Here is a 24690-nt window from a genome sequence, read left to right on the forward strand (position 1 = left end):
GGTTGCTGGTTTGAATCCCCAACCTGTATGGTACCACTGAGGTACTGTATTACACATGTCAGTGACACATTTATTTACAAGAACGACAGGAGTGGGTGTAGGATTTTTAAATTACCAGAAAGTAAATTTTGAAGCACTGAACCCTTTTTGCTGAAAAAACGTTACTGGGTGAAAAGTCTCTTTCAGCACATCTATAGCGTTCACACCCTGACGGAATGCATCGCATTAAGAGGGGCGGTACTTTTATGACACCATACAGGCATGGGTGTGATTTTCTTCCAACTGGGTTCCGAAAAGCACAGTACAGGACCCAAATAAACGTCACGCCTAAATGATGGAGGTCTAATTTGGCTAATCAGGACACAACATTCAGTCTCGATAACCAATACCCGGCCGTCCAACTCCTGGAGGAAGTGACGTAGTCCGCATTCCGTTCTAATGACAAGCGACAGTCGCACATGGCAGCCATGGCTAAATGTAGCTCATGGAAGCGGGAGATGTGAAAGTGGCTGTTTTAACGACTGACATTCAGGTAACGTTACCCGGGGTAATATTACAGTCTACGTGGTAACATGCCTGGCGAACTGTAAGATTCATATCACGACCCTTTTAACACACGCGCGTTCCTCGATCTGAATTGCAGTCTTTCTTCCCCATTTTGAAATGTGCTGTCAAGAATATCCAGATTCGAAGGAGGCTTAGGACCTATCTAAAAGCACAGTTTAAAAAATAACAATATTCCATTAAAGACACTGTTTTCAAAGTGGTAATTAAAACACGAGTTAAGCTTACTTTCAATATTGAACAAAGTTATAAGCAGTCATTAGGTACCAGCCATTAAATGAATAATATTCATTATATGAATAACAGAAACATGGCTGAGTGATAATGATGGAGAAGAATATAATATGGATGGTTTCATGTTGTTCCGTAGAGACCGGATAGGCAGAGAGGGAGGTGGTGTGGTAGGACGAGAACTTACAGGCAAGGGAGCTTACTGATAAAAATGAAAGTAAAGAAGCTATATGGGTAAAACCAGATGCTAAAGATTCAAATGGCCTAATTGTCGGTGTTTGTTATAGAGCATCTAATGTAGCTGCAGAGGAAAGCAGAATGTAATATGGCGATATCTGGATTATGAGTAATAAAAATTATGTGGTAGTTATGGGTGATTTTAATTTACCTGGGATACAATGGGACACAGTCTCTGGTTCTACTGTAATTGAACTTGAGATGGTGGTATTGGTACAGGATTGCTTTTTTTACTCAGTTAAAACCTGTACCAGGGGAGAAGCTGTTCTTGATATTGATTTCTTACTGTAACCAGGATAGAATTGGAAAATTAGAGGTTTTAGAACCACTGGACAGTAGTAATCATAACATGGTTAAAATATAAACTTTAATGGTATGAGATTGAAACTAGAAACTGTAAATTGGATTGAGTTAAATAGCAAAACTGTTGAAGAGGCAAGGGAGTTTTTTAAAAGCACATTCATGCCTGTTTCCAGCAAAACTAAATCTAGGAAACTGCAGCCAAGGTGGTTCACTAAGGAAATTAAGACTGTAGTCAGGAGGAAAAGGGCTGTGTTCCACAAATGGAAAATAACTAATGATGTCGGAATAAAGCAGGAGTATCTAAGTCTACAGGTTAAGATTTAAGAGTTAAAAAATAATATTAAACTCATTAAGAAGAATGTAGAAAGGAAGATTGCATTGGAGGCTAAGGATGACATTAAAAGTTTCTTCCAATATTTTAACTCCAAATGAGCTCTAAAAGCTGAAATCACTCATCTGCAGGACAGTCTTATAATTGAAAATAAAATTGATATAGTTAATGTGCTTAATGATTGTTTTCCATGGATATTTACTCTAGAGGACACAAGTAACATACTTACTTTTATTATTAATCCAGCATTGGCTATGACTAATATACACTCACCTAAAGGATTATTAGGAACACCATACTAATACGGTGTTTGACCCCCTTTCGCCTTCAGAACTGCCTTAATTCTACGTGACATTGATTCAATAAGGTGCTGAAAGCATTCTTTAGAAATGTTGGCCCATATTGATAGGATAGCATCTTGCAGTTGATGGAGATTTGTGGGATGCACATCCAGGGCACGAAGCTCCCGTTCCACCACATCCCAAAGATGCTCTATTGGGTTGAGATCTAGTGACTGTGGGGTCCATTGTAGTACAGTGAACTCATTGTCATGTTCAAGAAACCAATTTGAAATGATTCGAGCTTTGTGACATGGTGCATTATCCTGCTGGAAGTAGCCATCAGAGGATGGGTACATGGTGGTCATAAAGGGATGGACATGGTCAGAAACAATGCTCAGGTAGGCCGTGGCATTTAAACGATGCCCAATTGGCACTAAGGGGCCTAAAGTGTGCCAAGAAAACATCCCCCACACCATTACACCACCACCAGCCTGCACAGTGGTAACAAGGCATGATGGATCCATGTTCTCATTCTGTTTACGCCAAATTCTGACTCTACCATTTGAATGTCTCAACAGAAATCGAGACTCATCAGACCAGGCAACATTTTTCCAGTCTTCAACTGTCCAATTTTGGTGAGCTCGTGCAAATTGTAGCCTCTTTTTCCTATTTGTAGTGGAGATGAGTGGTACCCGGTGGGGTCTTCTGCTGTTGTAGCCCATCCGCCTCAAGGTTGTGCGTGTTGTGGCTTCACAAATGCTTTGCTGCATACCTCGGTTGTAACGAGTGGTTATTTCAGTCAAAGTTGCTCTTCTATCAGCTTGAATCAGTCGGCCCATTCTCCTCTGACCTCTAGCATCAACAAGGCATTTTCGCCCACAGGACTGCCGCATACTGGATGTTTTTCCCTTTGCACACCATTCTTTGTAAACCCTAGAAATGGTTGTGCATGAAAATCCCAGTAACTGAGCAGATTGTGAAATACTCAGACCGGCCCGTCTGGCACCAACAACCATGCCACGCTCAAAATTGCTTAAATCACCTTTCTTTCCCATTCTGACATTCAGTTTGGAGTTCAGGAGATTGTCTTGACCAGGACCACACCCCTAAATGCATTGAAGCAACTGCCATGTGATTGGTTGATTAGATAATTGCATTAATGAGAAATTGAACAGGTGTTCCTAATAATCCTTTAGGTGAGTGTATATGTATAGCTGAAGCTAATGTGCTACAAAGCCTAGCTAAGCTCAAAATAAATTAATCGCAGGGCCCTGATGGCATCTTCCCTATAGTTTTAAAAGGGATGAGGGATATTATTTGCCAACTTTACTATTCCAGAAATCCTTATCTGCTGGTGTGGTACCTCTCATTGTAAGCATGCTAATATAACGCCCATATTCAAAAAAAGGGATAGAAATGACCCATCAGACTATAGGCCAGTTAGTTTAACTTGAAAAACTGGAAAAGTAATGTAAACTGTAGTCCAACCGAAAATGGTAGATTACCTGGATTCAGATAACATTCTGGGGGATCGCCAACATGGATTTAGGAGAGAGAGATCCTGTTTAACTAATCTACTTTAGTTCTTTGAGGAAGCTACAAGAGAAATTGATCACAGAAAGGCCTACGATGTGATCTACTTTGATTTCCAGAAGGCCTTTGATGTTGTCCCCCACAAACGGCTCCTGCTTAAGATCAAAGCAACAGGGATTTCAGGAACCGTAGCAGCTTGGATTAAAAACTGGTTAACAGACAGGAAGCAGCGGGTAGATATTAGAGGCACAATGTCACATCAGGGTGGGTGGTCTAGCAGATACTGAACTAGTGGCACAGAGGCTACAGCAGGATCTTGATTTAATTAGCGATGGGCTGATACCTGGCAGATTAAATTTAAGGTAGATAAATGTAAGGTAAACCATGCAGGGAGCAGAAATATAAAGTACAGATATATAGGTTCCCCTGAAATTAAGGTAGCTGATTATGAGAAAGACCTTGGAGTGTATGATGATGCTTCCATGTCCCACTCTCGCCAGTGTAGGGGAGCAATTAAAATGGTCAATAGAATGTTGGGTTACATCTGTGTGGCGTTTAAGTCAAGGGAGGTGATACTAAGTTTATACAATTCCTTGGTAAGACCCCACCTAGAGTATTGTGTGCAGGTTTGGTCACCTTACCTTAAAAAGGACATTGCTGCCTTGGAAAGGGTTCAATGTAGGGCTACAAGAATGATTCCTGGTCTTAGAGGAATGTCCTATGAGGAGAGGTTAGCTGAGCTGAATCTGTTTAGCCTCGAGCAAAGGAGACTAAGGGGGGACATGATCCAGGTATATAAGATTCTAACAGGTCTGGATACTGTTCAGACAAATTGCTACTTCAATATTAGTTTAAATACTAGAACTTGTGGCCATAGGTGGAAATTTACGAGAGAACATTTTACACTGGATTTGAGAAAGCACTTCTTTACAAAGCGTGTAGTTAGAGTATGGAATAGTCTTCCTGTTGTAGCGCAAGCTAAAACTCTGGGTTCCTTTAAATCAGAGCTAGATGAGACTTTAACAACTCTGAGCTATTAGTTAAGTTCTCCCCAAACAAACTTGATGGGCCGAATGGCCTCCTCTCGTTTGTAAACATCTTATGTTCTTATGTGATCACAGGGGGTGGCTGTGTGCACTGTGTCCTGGATCGGCCTCCATCCCTGCCAGGCCTCTCGCACCTCATGTCCCAGACGGCTTGCAGAGCTGCGGATGCCGGCGGCCCCATTGATGTGGTATGTGCTTTGTACCTCTGCTGTGTATTTCAGGGCTCTTGAAATGAAAATGATCAAGGTGGCGTCGTCTCTGTTTCCTTTGGCAACATCTTAATTGATGTCTTTCAGTTTGTTGGTAAGTTTGACATAAATTAATGAACTAAGTGAACAGTAATGAACAGTGAAAACCTGTGAAAATAGAAATATCACTTTAGAGAGGTTGTACATGGTCATAAATAGATAGCTAGGTTGTTATAGTCTGCATTAAATGCAGCAGCAGCCCAGCAGTGTGTTTTGGCCGGGCATCAGGAGCAGGCGTGGCAGCGTCTGGTGTCCTGTAGAGGGCGCCCCGCGGAGGGGACGTGCAGAAATGTGCATGATGATCTCCACCTAGGCTGGCCATTTGTGTGGTATAGCCTGCAAGCTGTGTCTGGTTTAGAGTGATATGGGGCTCATGCAGAGCAACGTGTGGGGTGACTTGGGGCAAAGCGGCATTGGCCACTGCCCCATGAATAGAGGCAGTGAACTGCAGGCATGTGAGGGGGTTCAGTGTGTCCCCCTGTTCCGCCTTCATGACAGCCCTTTGTGTTCTGCGTCTCCTCTTCTTCAGTCCATCATCCTGCCCATGTACAATGGTGCCCGCTGGCTGCCTGCCTGCCTGCAGGCCGTGCTGGACCAGGACTTCCAGGGAACCATGGAGCTGTGCGTCTTTGATGACGCCAGCAAGGTACTCGCCTGTACCGGGCAGCAAGCTGTCAATCGCTTACTATCTGAAGCACTTTAGTCTCAATAATCAATTGATCATGTGACTTGCTTGTATATCTGCTGAATGAATAAATATAATGGTCGTGGTGTATGATTAAGGTGCCGCGCCAATCTTAAGGTCGCCAGTTTATGCGTCATGGCTAGAAAACTGATTTAGCTGTTTGCATTCTCCATGTGCTTGCTGCCCCGCATGGGTGTGTGTTTGGGTGTTGTATGTAGATTTAGGGTTCTGCATGTGCTTCCTGCCCTGCATGGATATGTATTTGGGTGTTGTATGTAGATTTAGGGTTCTGCGTGTGCTTGCTGCCCCGCGTGGGTGTGTGTTTGGGTGTTATATGTAGATTTAGGGTTCTGTGTGTGCTTCCTGCCCTGCATGGATATGTGTTTGGGTGTTGTATGTAGATTTAGGGTTCTGCGTGTGCTTGCTGCCCCGCGTGGGTGTGTGTTTGGGTGTTATATGTAGATTTAGGGTTCTGTGTGTGCTTCCTGCCCTGCATGGATATGTGTTTGGGTGTTGTATGTAGATTTAGGGTTCTGCGTGTGCTTGCTGCCCCGCGTGGGTGTGTGTTTGGGTGTTATATGTAGATTTAGGGTTCTGTGTGTGCTTCCTGCCCTGCATGGATATGTGTTTGGGTGTTGTATGTAGATTTAGGGTTCTGCGTGTGCTTGCTGCCCCGCGTGGGTGTGTGTTTGGGTGTTATATGTAGATTTAGGGTTCTGTGTGTGCTTCCTGCCCTGCATGGATATGTGTTTGGGTGTTGTATGTAGATTTAGGGTTCTGCGTGTGCTTGCTGCCCCGCGTGGGTGTGTGTTTGGGTGTTGTGTATAAATTCATTACTCTTTGTATGCTCACTGCACAGTGTGTCTGTGTTTGCCGCCCCCAGGACGACTCGCTGGACATCGTCTCCTGCTGGGCTGCACGGCTGGAGCAACAAGGGATCCCCACGCTTGTCTCGGGACACAAATCGACTGAGCCCAGGGGAGGTCGGTGCTTCCCGTCGCCTGAGAAGGGGAAACACGTGGATGTGATTGCCCAGGTGTCACATGATGTGCGGTTTAGGGGCTTGGAACTGTTAAGAGATGTATGGCACAACTTAAATGGGATGCAGAGCTTTATCAAACGATGGGTGGAACAGTACTCATGCCTGGGGGAACAGGAAAGGCTGTGAATCCTCCAAACAGCCAGCAGCTCATGCACGTCATTCTGCAATGTAGCTGCCATACACCTTTTCAGCACTCGAGTGTGCTGTTGAGTCCTGCATTACTAATGTCACGTCCTGAATGTGAGGGTGTTCCTGATCATCAAAGGTTCCTGACCTTTTTTCTTTCTGCTCTTACCTAGTGGGATATGCCAAGAACCAGGCTGTGGCCCAGAGCAGGGGCCGGTACCTGTGCTTCCAGGACGTGGTAAGTGAGGCCCATGCCTTGGGTTCCCCACTTGGGCCTTAAGCCGCCAGTAGTGTAATAACTGCCAGTAGTGTAATAACTGCCAGTAGTGTAATAACTGCCAGTAGTGTAATAACTCTCAGTAGTGTAATAACTGCCAGTAGTGTAATAACTCCCAGTAATGTAATAACTGCCAGTAGTGTAATAACTCCCAGTAGTGTAATAACTGCCAGTAATGTAATAACTGCCAGTAGTGTAATAACTGCCAGTAGTGTAATAACTCTCAGTAATGTAATAACTGCCAGTAGTGTAATAACTGCCAGTAGTGTAATAACTCCCAGTAATGTAATAACTGCCAGTAGTGTAATAACTGCCAGTAGTGTAATAACTCCCAGTAGTGTAATAACTGCCAGTAGTGTAATAACTCCCAGTAATGTAATAACTGCCAGTAGTGTAATAACTGCCAATAGTGTAATAACTCCCAGTAGTGTAATAACTCCCAGTAATGTAATAACTGCCAGTAGTGTAATAACTCCCAGTAATGTAATAACTCCCAGTAGTGTAATAACTCCCAGTAATGTAATAACTGCCAGTAGTGTAATAACTGCCAGTAGTGTAATAACTGCCAGTAATGTAATAACTGCCAGTAGTATAATAACTGCCAGTAGTGTAATAACTGCCAATAGTGTAATAACTGCCAGTAGTGTAATAACTCCCTGTAGTATAATAACTGCCAGTAGTGTAATAACTGCCAATAGTGTAATAACTGCCAGTAGTATAATAACTGCCAGTAGTGTAATAACTGCCAATAGTGTAATAACTGCCAGTAGTGTAATAACTCCCAGTAGTGTAATGACTGGCAGTTAGCTAATAATTTTTCATTTGTAATGTAATAACTTACCAATAATGTTATGAAATATCACAATCAAAAGCATAACTTTTTTGCATAATGTACTAAGTAATTACATTATTAGCAGTTATTACATGATTGCTTGCTACAGGCCCCATGGAGAGCGGTGGCGCTGGGTTTTATAACAGCACGTACCAGAAGCCCCTCTGATTGATGAAGCGGGGAAATGGCCTGGGAGACCTGGGACAAGCCTCTGAATCAGAGGAGAGGCAGAGCCCTAGTTATCATATACAGGGGTTATATCAGGATCGGGGGGGGCTGTCGGGTACAGAGTTGGGGGGGGTCCTGAATAAGCTGCTCTGTACATTAGATTATTAGTGGGTCTGGCTGTTTCTCTTATTGCGGTAGGGGAAGGGTTTGGGCATGGCTGTCTCCACTGGGGGTGTTGGCTTGGTCCTTCAGCAATCCACATTAAACAGGAGCTGTAGAGCCAGCTGGAGCTCCTGGGATCCGCCTGCTCTCACTTCCTGAGGATGCCCGTCTGTATGGCTCTCTTCTCAGGATGACGTCATGATGCCAGAGCGGGTGCGCCTGCAGTGTGAAGCAGCCGTTCGAAACCCCAGCAGCGTAAGTGTCGGACCTCTGGGTTTCCTTCTGGAGGTTTGAGGTCGGGGTAAGTGGGGTGGGGGAGTCCTGTTTCTACATCACAGTGGCTACCTTTGCCCGGAATGGTGCCACCTTACATGCCACCAAGAAAGGGAGGGGTATGGACCCCTCCACGGACCCGCTTGGGGTGGCAAAAGGGTGGAACCAGCTGCACAGGGAAACAAAGGGGTGGGACCAGAAGCACAGGGAGGCTAATGGGTGGGGGAGGTGAAGGGGCAGATCTAGCTGCATAAGGACGCGAAGGGGCAGATCTAGCTGCATAAGGAGGTGATGGGGCGGGGCCAGACGCACGAAGTAGCAAAGGGAGAGAGGGAGATGCACTCGGAGGGGAAGGGGTGAGCCAGCCACACGGAGCAGTGCTAGTCTCATGGGGAGCCAGACAGCTGCTGCAAGCCTAATGGCCTCAGTGTCCTGGAGTTCCTGTACCAAACTTCCTACTAGAGACCTGCGCGGGACGGATTTTTCAGTCCCGCTCCTGCCCGCTCCCGCAAGATTCTGTCCCGCTCCCGCAAAAAATATATATTATTTTCTCCCGCTCCCGCCCGCAGTATTCAAGTTTTGTCCCGGTTCCCGCCCGCAAAATCCCGCAGGTAAACATATAAGTAGTTTTATTTTTACCGCTTCTTCCCGCTAATCTGTTATTTGTTTTACTTGCTTCCCTTTTGAGTATATATAAAAAAGAAACGGAAAATAAACAAATATGTTTCGTTTTATTTGAGTTTAATTAAATGGAATGATGAACATGGACACGAACAAGGAGCTTTTCAGAACATGCCATCCCGTCCAAGCACCAGGCTGATTCCTTCTTGGGGTGTCCAGTTAAGTCCCCCGGCACTCAGAGCGCGGCAATTGTAGTTTCTGTAGACGATTCGCCTGTAAATTGTTGTTATTTTAATTTAGTCGTTCTTGTTGCAGTAGATAAATAATAGAGTATTTGTTTTTAATAAATTAATTTTAAAATAATTCCATTTTGCGGGAGTCCCGCGATTAATTCTATTCTCCCGCAACCCGCACATACATGAGGACCTTATCGCCCACACCCGCATTCACCCATCAAATCTTGTCCCGCGCCGCACTCGGAGTATTGGGTCCCGCGGGAGTGCAGGTCTCTACTTCCTACCCCTGAATTTTCAGCAAACCCTCAACTGATTCCCCATCTGATTTCTTCATGTGTCATTGTCCTTCATAGTGAGCCTGTCTCTCTCACCCTCTGTCTGTCGTGGTGATCCTGTGTACACACGCAGCAGGTTTGGGGAGTAACGGGGATATATGCCGATAGAGCAGCTCAGGGGAGTAATGGGGATATATACACACGGAGCAGCTTTGGGGAGTAATGGGGATATATACACACGGATTAGCTCTGGGGAGTAATGAGGATATATACACACGGTGCAGCTCTGGGGAGTAATGGGGATATATACACACGGAGCAGCTCGGGGGAGTAATGGGGATATATACACACGGAGCAGCTCTGGGGAGTAATGGGGATATATACACACGGAGCAGCTCGGGGGAGTAATGGGGATATATACACACGGAGCAGCTCTGGGGAGTAATGGGGATATATACACACGGAGCAGCTCGGGGGAGTAATGGGGATATATACACATGGAGCAACTCTCCAGTCCTCATCCGCTCAGGCACACACCGCCTCCACTGTCTATCTCCCCAAGTTGTTTAATGATGATGATGACAAAGGAGAAAGCTTCCACTGGTGACATCACATAGCAGTGTTGCTGGCTCTTGGAATGACTAAGCTGTTTGGTGACAATAATGATGATGATTATGAGAATGGTCTCTCCTGCCCCTTGCAGATCATTGGCTGCCAGATTCGTCGGGAGCCGGAGGGATCTACTGAGCGTTATACACGCTGGATAAACTCCCTGAGCCCAGAGCAGCTCCTCACCCAGGTCGGCTGCACGTCTCCTCACTTCCGTCTGCTTGTTCAGCATCGTACAGTCTCACTCTGCCTCTTTCTGCTGCACTCGGCCCCACTTTGTGTCTCCGTGCTCTACCCTGCCCCCACCTTGACTCTCCCTGCCCCCACCCTGCCTCTCCATGCTCTACCTTGCCTCACCATCTTCACCCTGTTTCACTCTCCCTCACCAGCTCCACTCTGCCTTACTCTGCTTGACTCTGACCCACCCTGCCTCTTTCTGTTGCACTCGGCCCCACTTTGTGTCTCCGTGCTCTACCCTGCCCCCACCTTGACTCTCCCTGCTCTACCTTGCCTCTAACTGGCTTTCCCTGCTCCACCTAGCCCCACCCTGCCTCTCCATGCTCTACCTTGCCTCACCATTTTCAACCTGCTTCACTCTCCCTCACCAGCTCCACCCTGCCTCACCCTGCTTGACTCTGCCCCACCCTGCCTCTCCCCACGCTTCCCTGCTCCACCCTGCGTCACTCTGCTTGACTCTGCTCCACCCTGCCTCTCCCCACGCTTCCCTACTCCACCCTGCCTCACTCTGCTTGACTCTGCCCCACCCTGCCTCTCCCCATGCTTCCCTGCTCCACCCTGCCTCACTCTGCTTGACTCTGCTCCACCCTGCCTCTCCCCATGCTTCCCTGCTCCACCCTGCCTCGCTCTGCTTGACTCTGCCCCACCCTGCCTCTCCCCACGCTTCCCTGCTCCTTCGCTGCATTAGAAAACGATTGATAACCATTATTCTTTTCTCTAATCTAATCTCGTCAGGCCCAGTGGTGAAATTTGCCAGGGCTTATTAGAGCATTGCATCGTTTTTTATCGATTTATTTAATAGAATTATAAACATGTTGCAGGTTGTATGAATAAAATTTCAATAAAAGACTGTGTCTCTTTTTAATCTCAATTGATCCCCTCAATATCTAACAAATAACACAAAAAATGACTTGTGTAGTATAGATGGCCTTACTGCTATACTGTTATTCAGCCAAGGGCTGTGGCCTGTCTGCTCTGCTGGCTGTGCATGTAGTATAGATGGCCTTACTGCTATACTGTTATTCAGCCAAGGGCTGTGGCCTGTCTGCTCTGCTGGACGTGCATAAACCCTGGTGTAGCTTAGACAGCCTTACTACTATTCTGTTAGTTGAGGCCTGTCTGCTTTGCTGGCCGTGCATACACTCCAGTGTAGTATAGATTGCCTTACTGCTATACTGTTAGTTGAGGCCTGTCTGCTTTGTTGGCTGTGCATACACTCCAGTGTAGTATAGATGGCCTTACTGCTATACTGTTAAGGCCTGTCTGCTTTGTTGGCCGTGCATACACTCCAGTGTAGTATAGGTTGCTTTACTGCTATACTGTTAGTTGAGGCCTGTCTGCTTTGCTGGCCATGGATACACTCCAGTGTAGTATAGATTGCCTTACTGCTATACTGTTAAGGCCTGTCTGCTTTGTTGGCCGTGCATACACTCCAGTGTAGTATAGGTTGCTTTACTGCTATACTGTTAGTTGAGGCCTGTCTGCTTTGTTGGCCGTGCATACACTCCAGTGTAGTATAGATGGCCTTACTCATGTACTGTTTGGCTCAGCTGAATGTAGTTTCATGTGTGTCTCTGCTCTTTTCTCCAGATGTACACCTCCCATGGGCCCACAGTCATCATGCCTACTTGGTTCTGTACCCGGGAATGGTTCCTTAGAGTGGGCCCGTTCAACGAGGGGGGAAAGGTGAAGTCTGTCCTGCTAACATCAAGATCGGCCTGAATGTGATTCCGCTGGGCCATAAGGTTTAGGTTTAGGGTTATGGTTACGTTTAGGGCTATGGTTAATACTAGGGTTTATGGTTAGGGCAGATGATAGGGTTTAGGGGTAAAGTTAGGCCCTAAGTCATGCACGTTAACGTTTGCAGGCACTTAATTTTAGTGATGTTCACTCATCCTTCATTTCCATCTGTGATAATTTGCAGCCATCTCACAGGAAATCAGTGCTCAGCATGTTTCTGAGAGGGGTGGAAGGCTGGGAGGTGAAGGGGAGATAGAGGTAGGAGGCTGAGAGTGTGGAGGCCTGCTAGAATACTGGTTCAAGACGTGCTGTATGGGAGAGACTGCTTCTGTGCTTTGGGGCATTTGTTACGGTCATCTTCCTCACCTTTGATGGCGGCTGTTTGTTCCAGCTCTAAGGCTCTAAGGCTTCCTGGTCACACCCAGACCCCCAGCCCCCATGTCCTGAAAATACACTCCCCATGTTCGCTTAAGCCGGCCCAAGCAAAGACTTGATATACAAAACAAGCAGGTGTTAAAGTTTTCCTCTGGCCCTGTGTGGTTTCTGCTGGGAGGTTGGCGTAGAGCAGGGTTCTTCAAATCTGGCCCTTGATTCCAAATCCAGGCCTTGTTTTCAGTTCTCACAGGTAGTTAGTTTAATAATGACTGATTCTGATTGGTCAGAGGCTACACACCTGGCTCACAGGTAAAGGAAGGCTGGAAAACCAGCAGTGCTCAGACCTCGAGGACCGTGATTTGAATAATAGGGGCGTAGAGTGAAAGACGACCTAACCTACCCTAACCTCAGCAGCCCTGCTCAGCATGCATGTGTATGTCTGTTGTTGCACTTCTGGAAACCAGCAAGCTCCTCTTTCCACTGTTGGTATAGGGTGTTCCAGAGGACCTGCTCTTCTTCTACCAGAGTCTTCGTCAGGGCGGCGGAGTGTGCCGTGTGGACCGCTGCCTGCTGGTGTATAGCTACCACGAGCAAGCGGCCAGCCAGTCTGTGGTAGAGTAAGTGGGCCTCTGCTGTCTCCTGGCCTGGGCAGCCCTCCCTCAATCTCAGGGTCTGCCTGTGGAGAGCAGCCAGTGGGGGGGGGGCATAAAGTGGCAAGTCTGTAGGGGTTTTTGTGAGTGGTAGGAGGGAATGGGAATGGTGTGATAAGCTCCATTTTGGCTTTTTCCAATGAAAGGCGCAGATTCCATGGTACTGTTGTGTGGGGAGGGGGCTGTTTTCATTCCATTGGGGTTTGGATCATCCAGAAGCATGGAAGACTAGCCTGCTGTCACATGATCATTTGCATAACAAAACAGGATGTTGACTGTTTGGTGTAGAGATCCAACAGCGAATACTTAATGGCCAAGAAATAGTGGAGTGGGGAGGAGTATTCTGTGTGCCCTGTGAGAGGCAGTCTGCACACCACGTGTGCTCTGTTTGCACTCTGATGGGTGGTCTGCACACCATGCATGCTCTGCGTGCCTTCTGAGGGGTGGTCTGCACTGCCCATGTGCTCTGCCTGCCCTCTAAATGGTGGTTTGTGCTGCCTATGTGCTCTGCCATCCTCTAAGGGGTGGTCTGCCTTTGCATGTGTGTACATTCCTCGCAGGCTTGTGTGCTGCCCTCTGCTTTGTTAAATAATGCCCCTGATGTCCCCCCATGACTGAGAGCTGCAGAGCTGGCTGGGAGGGGGCCCACATTCCCCAAACAGCTGCCATGTGAGGCCCCCCACCACACGCGTGCCTGTCAGGATGCATGCTGTCCTTCCTATAAGCATGGGTTCTGCCACTGGCCCCTTTTTCCTGTTTTTCCTGTTGTCTCTCTCAGAGAGACTATCTGGAAGCATCGCGTGATGTTCCTGCAGGAGCGAGTTCTAAGCCAATGGGACGCCTTCACCATCTGGAATGCTGGGAAACAAGGTCGACGGCTGTACCGCAGCCTGAGCCCAACCAATCAGAAGAAGGTCTGCTTTCACATCTGCTAGTTATCCTCCCTTTGTTTATGGTCCCTGGCTACAGAAATTGAATAGAATATGACTGGAATGATGAAAATGTGCTGTAAACATATAGCCTTTTATGCAGAGAAGCAGGCGAAGCAGTGTTACCTTCCTCTGTGTTATACTGTCTCGTTTTGATTTTAAAGAGGCAAAGATAAGACCGACCAATGGATGACCATGTTTTTGGTGGGGGGTTGATGTGTCTGCATGGTGAATGCATGGAGGAGTGCATTGAGAGGGATCCAGCCATAAGCCCAGAGCAGCTGCAGAATCTGTGAGAGTCAAGGACGACCCTCTTTCCAATCTCAAACGAGTCCTTTAGTCGACCTGTCACTTTCTGCTGCTGTGTTCTCAGGTACGGGCCTTTTGTGATGTTGACCACAAGAAGATAAGAAAAGGCTTTTACACTTACGAGGAGTCTGAGGTAGGTCCTTGGTTGTGTCATGCCCTCACTGGAACTGCATGCTCATTGGGCCTCCAGGCTGACAAACCTTCTCTCTCTGCCCTTTATTCATAAAAAGATTTACCCCAGGGGGATTTACCTGCTGTTGGCTCTAGAGCTGGGTCATATGGCCTAAAAATAAAATTTCCGTTTTTTTTCACAATAAATCCGATTTCCGATTTTAATCGATTTTCCCCTCCCCTACTCACAATCAAACTACAGATGACAAATAAATGGTTCAAAACAAGTTTGAACTTTTTTTATTTTATAGTTAAAGTGCAATCTGACAAGCCAAAAAAGATGCTTGTTATTGAGATGGCTGACCACGCCGTTGTAAACACTTTTAGAAACTTGTAAAAACTTTTAGCATGTTAATGAGTCCCGGCTTTTCCACAGTATGTATGGGCACCATGTCTTTTGCAATATACATGGCGACAGCGTTTGTTATCGCCTTCCATCCTGCCCCATTCTTATCATAACTGGTATTATGGGACATGGAACAGGTATTTTAGGAACTGTAGCGACCTGGATTGATAACTGGTTAACGGATAGGAAGCAGCGAGTAGTTATAAGTGGCTCAATGTCACAGTGGGCCTGCGTTCATAGTGGGGTACCGCAGGGTTCAATTTTAGGACCACTTTTGTTCCTAATTTACATAAATGATATAGACACCAATATATACAGTAAACTGGTGAAATTTGCAGATGACACCAAGGTGGGTGGTGTAGCAGATACTGAACTAGCGGCTCAGCAGCTACAGCGGGATCTTAATTTAATTAGTGACTGGGCTGACACCTGGCAGATGAAATTTAACATAGACAAATGTAAGGTACTCCATGTAGGGAGCAGAAATATAAAGTACAGGTATTTTATGGGACCTACTGAAATAAAGATAGCTGATTATGAGAAAGACCTTGGTGTGTATGCTGATGCTTCCATGTCTCATTCTCGCTAGTGCGGGGAAGCAATAAAAAAGGCCAATAGGATGTTGGGGTATATCTCCAGGTGTGTGGAGTTTAAGTCAAGGGAGATTCTTGGTGAGACCTCACCTAGAATATTGTGTACAGGTTTGGTCACCAGATCTTAAAAAGGACATAGCAGCCTTAGAAAAGGTGCAGCGTAGGGCCACAAGAATGATTCCTGGTCTTAGAGGAATGTCATACGAGGAAAGGTTATTTGAGCTAAATCTGTTCAGCCTCAAGCAAAGGAGACTGAGGGGGGACATGATCCAGGTCTATAAGATTCTAACAGGTTTGGATGCTGTTCAACCGAATAGTTACTTCAGCATTAGTTCAAATACAAGAACTCGTGGCCATAGGTGGAAATTAGCGGGAGAACATTTCAAACTGGATTTAAGGAAGCACTTCTTTACACAGCGTGTAGTCAGAGTATAGAATAGTCTTCCTGATAACGTAGTGCAAGCTGAATCCTTGGGTTCCTTTAAATCAGAGCTAGATAAGATTTTAACAACTCTGAGCTATTAGTTAAGTTCTCCCCAAGCGAGCTCGATGGGCCGAATGGCCTCCTCTCGTTTGTATAGTTCTTATGTTCTTATGTTCTTATAAGGCACACAGTCCGAAAACATGTCAGGGACGGTTGCTTGCTTAACTCTGGATGTTGTGCTGGTGCTGCGGGTATTTTCATTTCGCTGGGAGCTGCACTTCTCCCACTCCGCTGTGTGCCTGTGCTTTAGGTGCTGGAATAATCTTGTTGTGCTGCTTCCTTTGATTGCAACAGTTTTTAAACAGACTTTGCAACGAAGACTTGTTTGGTCTGTGTCCCAGGGCGCAAAACCGAACCATTGCCATGTTGTTTGTGAATCCGCTACAGTGTTTGGGTGCGCCACGATAATGTACCCGTGAAGAACGGTGCATCACATTAGTTCCGCTTTTGGCGCTTGCGTGTAAAATAAGTAATTTTTTGTGATTTTCATAAAAACACATCGTCCTGAACTGTAAATTCGAATTAATTGATAAAATCGATTTATCGCCCAGCTCTAGCTGGCTCCACTCTGCTGACGAGGGCGCTGTTGAGTCCCTGCCTGATGCTTAGAACAGGAAGTGTGAGATGGGAGAGATGCAGAGTGAACCAGGGTCAGGGAGGTGTCAGATGGGATGGGGAGATGTGAGATGGGACAGGAGAGGTGTCAGATGGGATGGGGAGATGTGAGATGGGACAGGAGAGGTGTCAGATGGGATGGGAAGATATGAGATGGGACAGGCGAGGTGTCAGATGGGATGGGGAGATGTGAGATGGGACAGGAGAGGTGTCAGATGGGATGGGGAGATGTGCGATGGGACAGGAGAGGTGTCAGATGGGATGGGGAGATGTGAGATGGGACAGGCGAGGTGTCAGATGGGATGAGGAGATGTGAGATGGGACAGGAGAGGTGTCAGGTGGGATGGGGAGATGTGAGATGGGACAGGAGAGGTGTCAGATGGGATGGGGAGATGTGAGATGGGACAGGAGAGGTGTCAGATGGGATGGGGAGATAAGAGATGGGACAGGAGAGGTGTCAGATGGGATGGGGAGATGTGAGATGGGACAGGAGAGGTGTCAGATGGGATGGGGAGATGTGAGATGGGACAGGAGAGGTGTCAGATGGGATGGGGAGATAAGAGATGGGACAGGAGAGGTGTCAGATGGGATGGGGAGATGTGAGATGGGACAGGAGAGGTGTCAGATGGGATGGGGAGATGTGAGATGGGACAGGCGAGGTGTCAGATGGGATGAGGAGATGTGAGATGGGACATGAGAGGTGTCAGATGGGATGGGGAGATGTGAGATGGGACAGGCGAGGTGTCAGATGGGATGAGGAGATGTGAGATGGGACAGGAGAGGTGTCAGATGGGATGGGGAGATGTGAGATGGGACAGGAGAGGTGTCAGATGGGATGGGGAGATAAGAGATGGGACAGGAGAGGTGTCAGATGGGATGGGGAGATGTGAGATGGGACAGGAGAGGTGTCAGATGGGATGGGGAGATGTGAGATGGGACAGGCGAGGTGTCAGATGGGATGAGGAGATGTGAGATGGGACAGGAGAGGTGTCAGATGGGATGGGGAGATGTGAGATGGGACAGGAGAGGTGTCAGATGGGATGGGGAGATAAGAGATGGGACAGGAGAGGTGTCAGATGGGATGGGGAGATGTGAGATGGGACAGGAGAGGTGTCAGATGGGATGGGGAGATGTGAGATGGGACAGGCGAGGTGTCAGATGGGATGAGGAGATGTGAGATGGGACAGGAGAGGTGTCAGATGGGATGGGGAGATGTGAGATGGGACAGGAGAGGTGTCAGATGGGATGGGAAGATATGAGATGGGACAGGCGAGGTGTCAGATGGGATGGGGAGATGTGAGATGGGACAGGCGAGGTGTCAGATGGGATGAGGAGATGTGAGATGGGACAGGAGAGGTGTCAGATGGGATGGGAAGATATGAGATGGGACAGGCGAGGTGTCAGATGGGATGGGGAGATGTGAGATGGGACAGGCGAGGTGTCAGATGGGATGAGGAGATGTGAGATGGGACAGGAGAGGTGTCAGATGGGATGGGGAGATGTGAGAGGACAGGCGAGGTGTCAGATGGGATGGGGTGGTATGAGACAGAATGGGAGAGGTACAGAGCTGGATGGGGAAGTATTCAAGTATTTCAAGATCTTTATTTTTCACATGCGTAGTCATACAAGTACAACACACAGTGAAATGAAACCTGAGCCGCAAACATTATAACAATAAGTAAAAAAAATAAGTAAAGAAATGAGTGCAATTAAATAAGTATAAATGTATAAATGTAAGGGTAGTGCAATAGTATTAAAGTGCATTGTGCCATAATAGCACCGCAATATAAAAACAGAGTGATTATAAAGTCCTGTTTCAGTCCGTTAAGGAATGCTATGAGGGGAGTGGGGGCATGTTCTGATTTAGGACTCGAATGGCCTGAGGATAGAAGCTCCTCTTGAGTCTCTCTGTTTTTGCCCTGATAGTGCAGAACCTTCTGCCTGATTGCAGAAGTTGAAATAGTCCGTTACTGGGATGGGACGAGTCCTTCAATGTCCGGACTGCTCTGGACCAACATCTCTTAATGTAAATGACCTGCAGGGAAGGTAGGATAGACCTGCAGCAGCGTCCTGCCGCACGGATCACACTCTGAAGAGCTTTTCGGTCCTGAATACAGCTATTCCCATACCAGGATGAGATGTTCTGTGTTAGCGCCTGAATAGAAAGTCCTGAGAATTACTGGAGAGACTCCGAACTTCCTAAGTTGTCGCAGATAGTACAGGTGTGAGATGAGACAGAGGAGATGTGAGACGAGAGAGGAGAGATGTTGAGTTGGATGGGGGAGGTGTGAAATGGGATGGGAGAGGTGCAAAGCACAACAAGAGAGGTGTGAGATGGGACAGGAGAGGCTTTCATCACTGAAATTCAGAGAGCCTCACAGAAGAGAGCAGAATACCGTTAGAGCATATTTTGTAGGTCAACAGCTATGAGAAGGTTTTGGTAGACCATAGAGTAGTCTGCCTTTCCTCCGGTTTCTGCTATAATGAAAAAAATGTGTATTTATGACTGCAGGCGATCATCTTATGCAGCCTGCGAGATGAGAACACTCTTGTGTGTTTGTAATCACAGTAAGTGAAGATCTTATGCTGCTCATGAGGTGAGAATGCTCTCATGGTTGAGAACATGGTTGGTGATGGTCTTATGCTGTCCACAAGATGAGAACAGTGACAGTGGCAGTGATGATCTTATACAGCCTGTGAGGTGACAAACGCTCTCATGAGCTTGTGACTGCTTTCAGTGATCATATTATGCCATCCATGAGGTGAGAACACTCTTGTGTGATTGTGGCCATAGTCAGTGATGATCTTATGCTTCTCATGAGGTGAGAGCACTATTGTGTGATTGTGGCCATGGTCAGTGATGATCTTATGCCCCTCATGAGGTGAGAGCTCTCTTGTGTGATTGTGGCCATGGTCAGTGATGATCTTATGCCCCTCCTGAGGTGAGAGCTCTCTTGTGTGATTGTGGCCATGGTCAGTGATGATCTTATGCCCCTCATGAGGTGAGAGCTCTCTTGTGTGATTGTGGCCATGGTCAGTGATGATCTTATGCCCCTCCTGAGGTGAGAGCTCTCTTGTGTGATTGTGGCCATGGTCAGTGATGATCTTATACCCCTCCTGAGGTGAGAGCTCTCTTGTGTGATTGTGGCCATGGTCAGTGATGATCTTATGCCCCTCATGAGGTGAGAGCGCTCTTGTGTGATTGTGGCCATGGTCAGTGATGATCTTATGCCCCTCCTGAGGTGAGAGCTCTCTTGTGTGATTGTGGCCATGGTCAGTGATGATCTTATGCTTCTCATGAGGTGAGAGCACTATTGTGTGATTGTGGTCATGGTCAGTGATGATCTTATGCTTCTCATGAGGTGAGAGCACTATTGTGTGATTGTGGCCATGGTCAGTGATGATCTTATGCCCCTCCTGAGGTGAGAGCTCTCTTGTGTGATTGTGGCCATGGTCAGTGATGATCTTATGCTTCTCATGAGGTGAGAGCACTATTGTGTGATTGTGGTCATGGTCAGTGATGATCTTATGCTTCTCATGAGGTGAGAGCACTATTGTGTGATTGTGGCCATGGTCAGTGATGATCTTATGCCCCTCCTGAGGTGAGAGCTCTCTTGTGTGATTGTGGCCATGGTCAGTGATGATCTTATGCTTCTCATGAGGTGAGAGCACTATTGTGTGATTGTGGTCATGGTCAGTGATGATCTTATGCTTCTCATGAGGTGAGAGCACTATTGTGTGATTGTGGCCATGGTCAGTGATGATCTTATGCCCCTCCTGAGGTGAGAGCACTATTGTGTGATTGTGGCCATGGTCAGTGATGATCTTATGCCCCTCCTGAGGTGAGAGCTCTCTTGTATGTTTGTGGCCATGGTCAGTGATGATCTTATGCCCCTCCTGAGGTGAGAGCTCTCTTGTATGTTTGTGGCCATGGTCAGTGATGATCTTATGCCCCTCCTGAGGTGAGAGCTCTCTTGTGTGATTGTGGCCATGGTCAGTGATGATCTTATGCCCCTCATGAGGTGAGAGCTCTCTTGTGTGATTGTGGTCATGGTCAGTGATGATCTTATGCCCCTCCTGAGGTGAGAGCACTATTGTGTGATTGTGGCCATGGTCAGTGATGATCTTATGCCCCTCCTGAGGTGAGAGCTCTCTTGTGTGATTGTGGCCATGGTCAGTGATGATCTTATGCCCCTCCTGAGGTGAGAGCACTATTGTGTGATTGTGGCCATGGTCAGTGATGATCTTATGCCCCTCCTGAGGTGAGAGCTCTCTTGTGTGATTGTGGCCATGGTCAGTGATGATCTTATGCCCCTCATGAGGTGAGAGCGCTCTTGTGTGATTGTGGCCATGGTCAGTGATGATCTTATGCTACCTGTGAGGTAAGAGCATTCTCGTGTGATTGTGGTCATGGTCAGTGATGATCTTATGCCCCTCATGAGGTCAGAGCGCTCTTGTGTGATTGTGGCCATGGTCAGTGATGATCTTATGCTACCTGTGAGATAAGAGCATTCTCGTGTGATTGTGGCCATGGTCAGTGATGATCTTATGCCCCTCATGAGGTGAGAGCGCTCTTGTGTGATTGTGGCCATGGTCAGTAATGATCTTATGCTACCTGTGAGGTAAGAGCATTCTTGTGTGATTGTGGCCAGGGTCAGTGATGATCTTATGCCCCTCATGAGGTGAGAGCGCTCTTGTGTGATTGTGGTCGTGGTCAGTGATGATCTTATGCCCCTCATGAGACGAGAGCACTGTTGTGTGATTGTGGCTATGGTCAGTGATGATCTTATGCTACCTGTGAGGTAAGAGCATTCTCGTGTGATTGTGGCCATGGTCAGTGATGATCTTATGCCCCTCATGAGGTGAGAGCGCTCTTGTGTGATTGTGGTCGTGGTCAGTGATGATCTTATGCTACCTGTGAGGTAAGAGCATTCTTGTGTGATTGTGGCCATGGTCGGTGATGATCTTATGCCCCTCCTGAGGTGAGAGCTCTCTTGTGTGATTGTGGCCATGGTCAGTGATGATCTTATGCTACCTGTGAGGTAAGAGCATTCTTGTGTGATTGTGGCCATGGTCAGTGATGATCTTATGCCCCTCATGAGGTGAGAGCGCTCTTGTGTGATTGTGGTCGTGGTCAGTGATGATCTTATGCTACCTGTGAGGTAAGAGCATTCTTGTGTGATTGTGGCCATGGTCAGTGATGATTTTATGCCCCTCATGAGACGAGAGCACTCTCATGTTTTTTTGCCTCCTAGGAGACACCGAAGCCCCGCATACCCATCCTGCACTTCAGAGCCACCAACTCCCCGTACATTGTGTGTGTGAAGCTGGTAAGTAAGTTCCCAGCTCGGAGCCTGTTCTTTGCTCCCGCAGCCTTGGTTGATAAACAGCGATGCATGGATCCAGCACCTCCTCCTTTACTTTAGGTTCTCACCTTATGGTCCAGAATATTGACATGGTGACATGAACGTACATACTTTGAGGTCACTAGAAATACAAGTTGTATGTAATATGTGCCTCATACAGGATGGGGAAAGCATGGGGTAATGACATCGTCACCTGCACACAGCCACCATGTGCTGCGAGCAGTCATTAATGCTCAGATCTACACCATGCATTGTGGTGCCTTTCCCTCTCCTACTCTCCTCCTGCCACCTGCACAGCTTCTCCTACTCCCACTCCTCTCCTGGGCCCCGCACAGCCTCTCCTACTCCCACTCTCCTCCTGCCACCTGCACAGCCTCTCCTACTCCCACTCTCCTCCTTGCCACCTGCACAGCCTCTCCTACTCCCACTCTCCTCCTGCCACCTGCACAGCCTCTCCTACTCCCACTCTCTTCCTGGCCCCTGCACAGCCTCTCCTACTCCCATTCTCTTCCTTGCCACCTGCACAGCCTCTCCTACTCCCACTCTCTTCCTGGCCCCTGCACAGCCTCTCCTACTCCCATTCTCTTCCTTGCCACCTGCACAGCCTCTCCTACTCCCACTCTCCTCCTGCCACCTGCACAGCCTCTTCTACTCCCACTCTCTTCCTGGCCCCTGCACAGCCTCTCCTACTCCCACTCTCTTCCTGGCCCCTGCACAGCCTCTCCTACTCCCATTCTCTTCCTTGCCACCTGCACAGCCTCTCCTACTCCCACTCTCTTCCTGGCCCCTGCACAGCCTCTCCTACTCCCATTCTCTTCCTTGCCACCTGCACAGCCTCTCCTACTCCCACTCTCCTCCTGCCACCTGCACAGCCTCTCCTACTCCCACTCTCTTCCTGGCCCCTGCACAGCCTCTCCTACTCCCACTCTCCTCCTGCCACCTGCACAGCCTCTCCTACTCCCACTCTCTTCCTGGCCCCTGCACAGCCTCTCCTACTCCCACTCTCTTCCTGGCCCCTGCACAGTCTTTCCCTTTCCCACTCCTCTCCTGGACCCCGCACAGCCTCTCCCTCTCCCCTTCTCCTCCTGGAGTAACCATGAATTTTCCTTTCTTTTCTTTCTTTACTAATCCCTCACCTCCTCTTTTTCCTCATTCTGTTCTCCCATTCCACAGGACATGACAGGAGGAGAGCTAGAGGCAAACTTGCTCTCTCTCCGTTTGAAAGAAGGAGTGGACTACTACCACTTCAGCTGAAAGGAGAAGTGAACTGCCACCGCTTCAGCTGACAGGAGGACTAAACTGCCACCGCTTCAGCTGAAAGGAGGACTAAACTGCCACCGCTTCAGCTGAAAGGAGGACTAAACTGCTACTGCTTCAGCTGAAAGGAGGAGTGAACTGCCACCGCTTAAGCTGAAAGGAGGACTAAACTGCTACTGCTTTAGCTGAAAGGAGGACTAAACTGCCACTGCTTCAGCTGAAAGGAGGAGTGAACTGCCACCGCTTAAGCTGAAAGGAGGACTAAACTGCTACTGCTTCAGCTGAAAGGAGGAGTGAAGTGCCATCGCTTCAGCTGAAAGGAGGACTAAACTGCCACTGCTTCAGCTGAAAGGAGGAGTGAACTGCCACCGCTTAAGCTGAAAGGAGGACTAAACTGCTACTGCTTTAGCTGAAAGGAGGAGTGAACTGCCACCGCTTCAGCTGACAGGAGGACTAAACTGCCACTGCTTCAGCTGAAAGGAGGAGTGAACTGCCACCGCTTAAGCTGAAAGGAGGACTAAACTGCTACTGCTTCAGCTGAAAGGAGGAGTGAAGTGCCATCGCTTCAGCTGAAAGGAGGACTAAACTGCCACTGCTTCAGCTGAAAGGAGGAGTGAAGTGCCATCGCTTCAGCTGAAAGGAGGACTAAACTGCTACTGCTTCAGCTGAAAGGAGGAGTGAACTGCCATCGCTTCAGCTGAAAGGAGGACTAAACTGCCACTGCTTCAGCTGAAAGTGAACTTGTTAGGAACTCCAGCCACTGACAATGGGCTCAGTAGTCTTCATGATTGGCTGTGTGGGATTGGGCTTGATGGACAGCCAACAGCAGCCAATCAGAGGTCTTTAGCAGTAGGGCAGTTCTGTCTTTTCATTGGTCTGCAGATCGAAGGAGTGCATCTTTAAAAGGCCTCTCTGTCTCAGTCCTGCGGGCAAGTTGCTTTTAAAACCTGGAACCAAACAGCAGTTTATATGAAACTATCAATGACTAAATAAACATGTCACACTGTAAGCCACATATCTGTGTTTATATATAGGGTATTCAAGTGCAGCTTCATATGGGTTCAGATATTGTGATGTGATATGGGTTCAAGAAAATCTTGAGTAAAGTTTCAGGAAACCATGGCTGACAGGCTGTGCTACGAAGATCCCACTTCTCACTGCTCTGTGCTCCTCTCTGGTGCTACCTGCCCACTTCCCTATGCTGCCTGGTTGCTGCTCTGCCCTGTGCTGCCAGTGCATTGCTCTGTGCTCCCTGCCCGCTGCCCTGTACTGCCTGCCCACTGCTCTGTGCTCCCTGCCCGCTGCCCTGTACTGCCTGCCCACTGCTCTGTGCTCCCTGCCCGCTGCCCTGTACTGCCTGCCCACTGCTCTGTGCTCCCTGCCCGCTGCCCTGTACTGCCTGCCCACTGCTCTGTGCTCCCTGCCCGCTGCCCTGTACTGCCTGCCCACTGCTCTGTGCTCCCTGCCCGCTGCCCTGTACTGCCTGCCCACTGCTCTGTGCTCCCTGCCCGCTGCCCTGTACTGCCTGCCCACTGCTC

General features: G+C 47.9%; 1 protein-coding gene across 2 annotated transcripts; it reads left to right on the plus strand.

Annotated features, from left to right (window-relative positions):
- Positions 1-423: 423 nt before the first annotated feature.
- Positions 424-24161, plus strand: b3gntl1 (UDP-GlcNAc:betaGal beta-1,3-N-acetylglucosaminyltransferase-like 1). 2 transcript variants are annotated; one of them, XM_072711797.1, is made up of 13 exons: positions 424-532; positions 4602-4714; positions 5304-5420; positions 6343-6442; positions 6801-6865; positions 8256-8321; positions 10175-10270; positions 11908-12003; positions 12925-13049; positions 13861-13996; positions 14385-14453; positions 21785-21859; positions 23069-24161. In XM_072711797.1, the coding sequence occupies exons 2-13, from the start codon at positions 4664-4666 to the stop codon at positions 23147-23149; spliced, it is 1077 nt and encodes a 358-aa protein (XP_072567898.1). In that variant the 5' UTR covers positions 424-532; positions 4602-4663; the 3' UTR covers positions 23150-24161. The 2 variants fall into 2 exon arrangements, with proteins under 2 accessions (XP_072567898.1, XP_072567899.1); XM_072711798.1 differs by lacking the exons at positions 424-532; positions 4602-4714; positions 5304-5420 and having other exon boundaries at positions 6373-6442; positions 8195-8321.
- The last annotated feature ends 529 nt before the right edge of the window (positions 24162-24690 follow it).

This window comes from Paramormyrops kingsleyae, chromosome 5 (assembly GCF_048594095.1).
Source record: "Paramormyrops kingsleyae isolate MSU_618 chromosome 5, PKINGS_0.4, whole genome shotgun sequence".
Classification (NCBI taxonomy): Eukaryota; Metazoa; Chordata; class Actinopteri; order Osteoglossiformes; family Mormyridae; genus Paramormyrops; species Paramormyrops kingsleyae.

Coding starts and splice junctions, on each gene's coding strand:
- b3gntl1 (XM_072711797.1), top strand. CDS start 4,664: ATGTCCCAGACGGCTTGCAGAGCTGCGGATGCCGGCGGCCCCATTGAT. Junction 5,421..6,342: donor TCTTTGATGACGCCAGCAAG/GTACTCGCCTGT, acceptor TGCCGCCCCCAG/GACGACTCGCTGGACATCGT. Junction 13,997..14,384: donor GCCCAACCAATCAGAAGAAG/GTCTGCTTTCAC, acceptor CTGTGTTCTCAG/GTACGGGCCTTTTGTGATGT.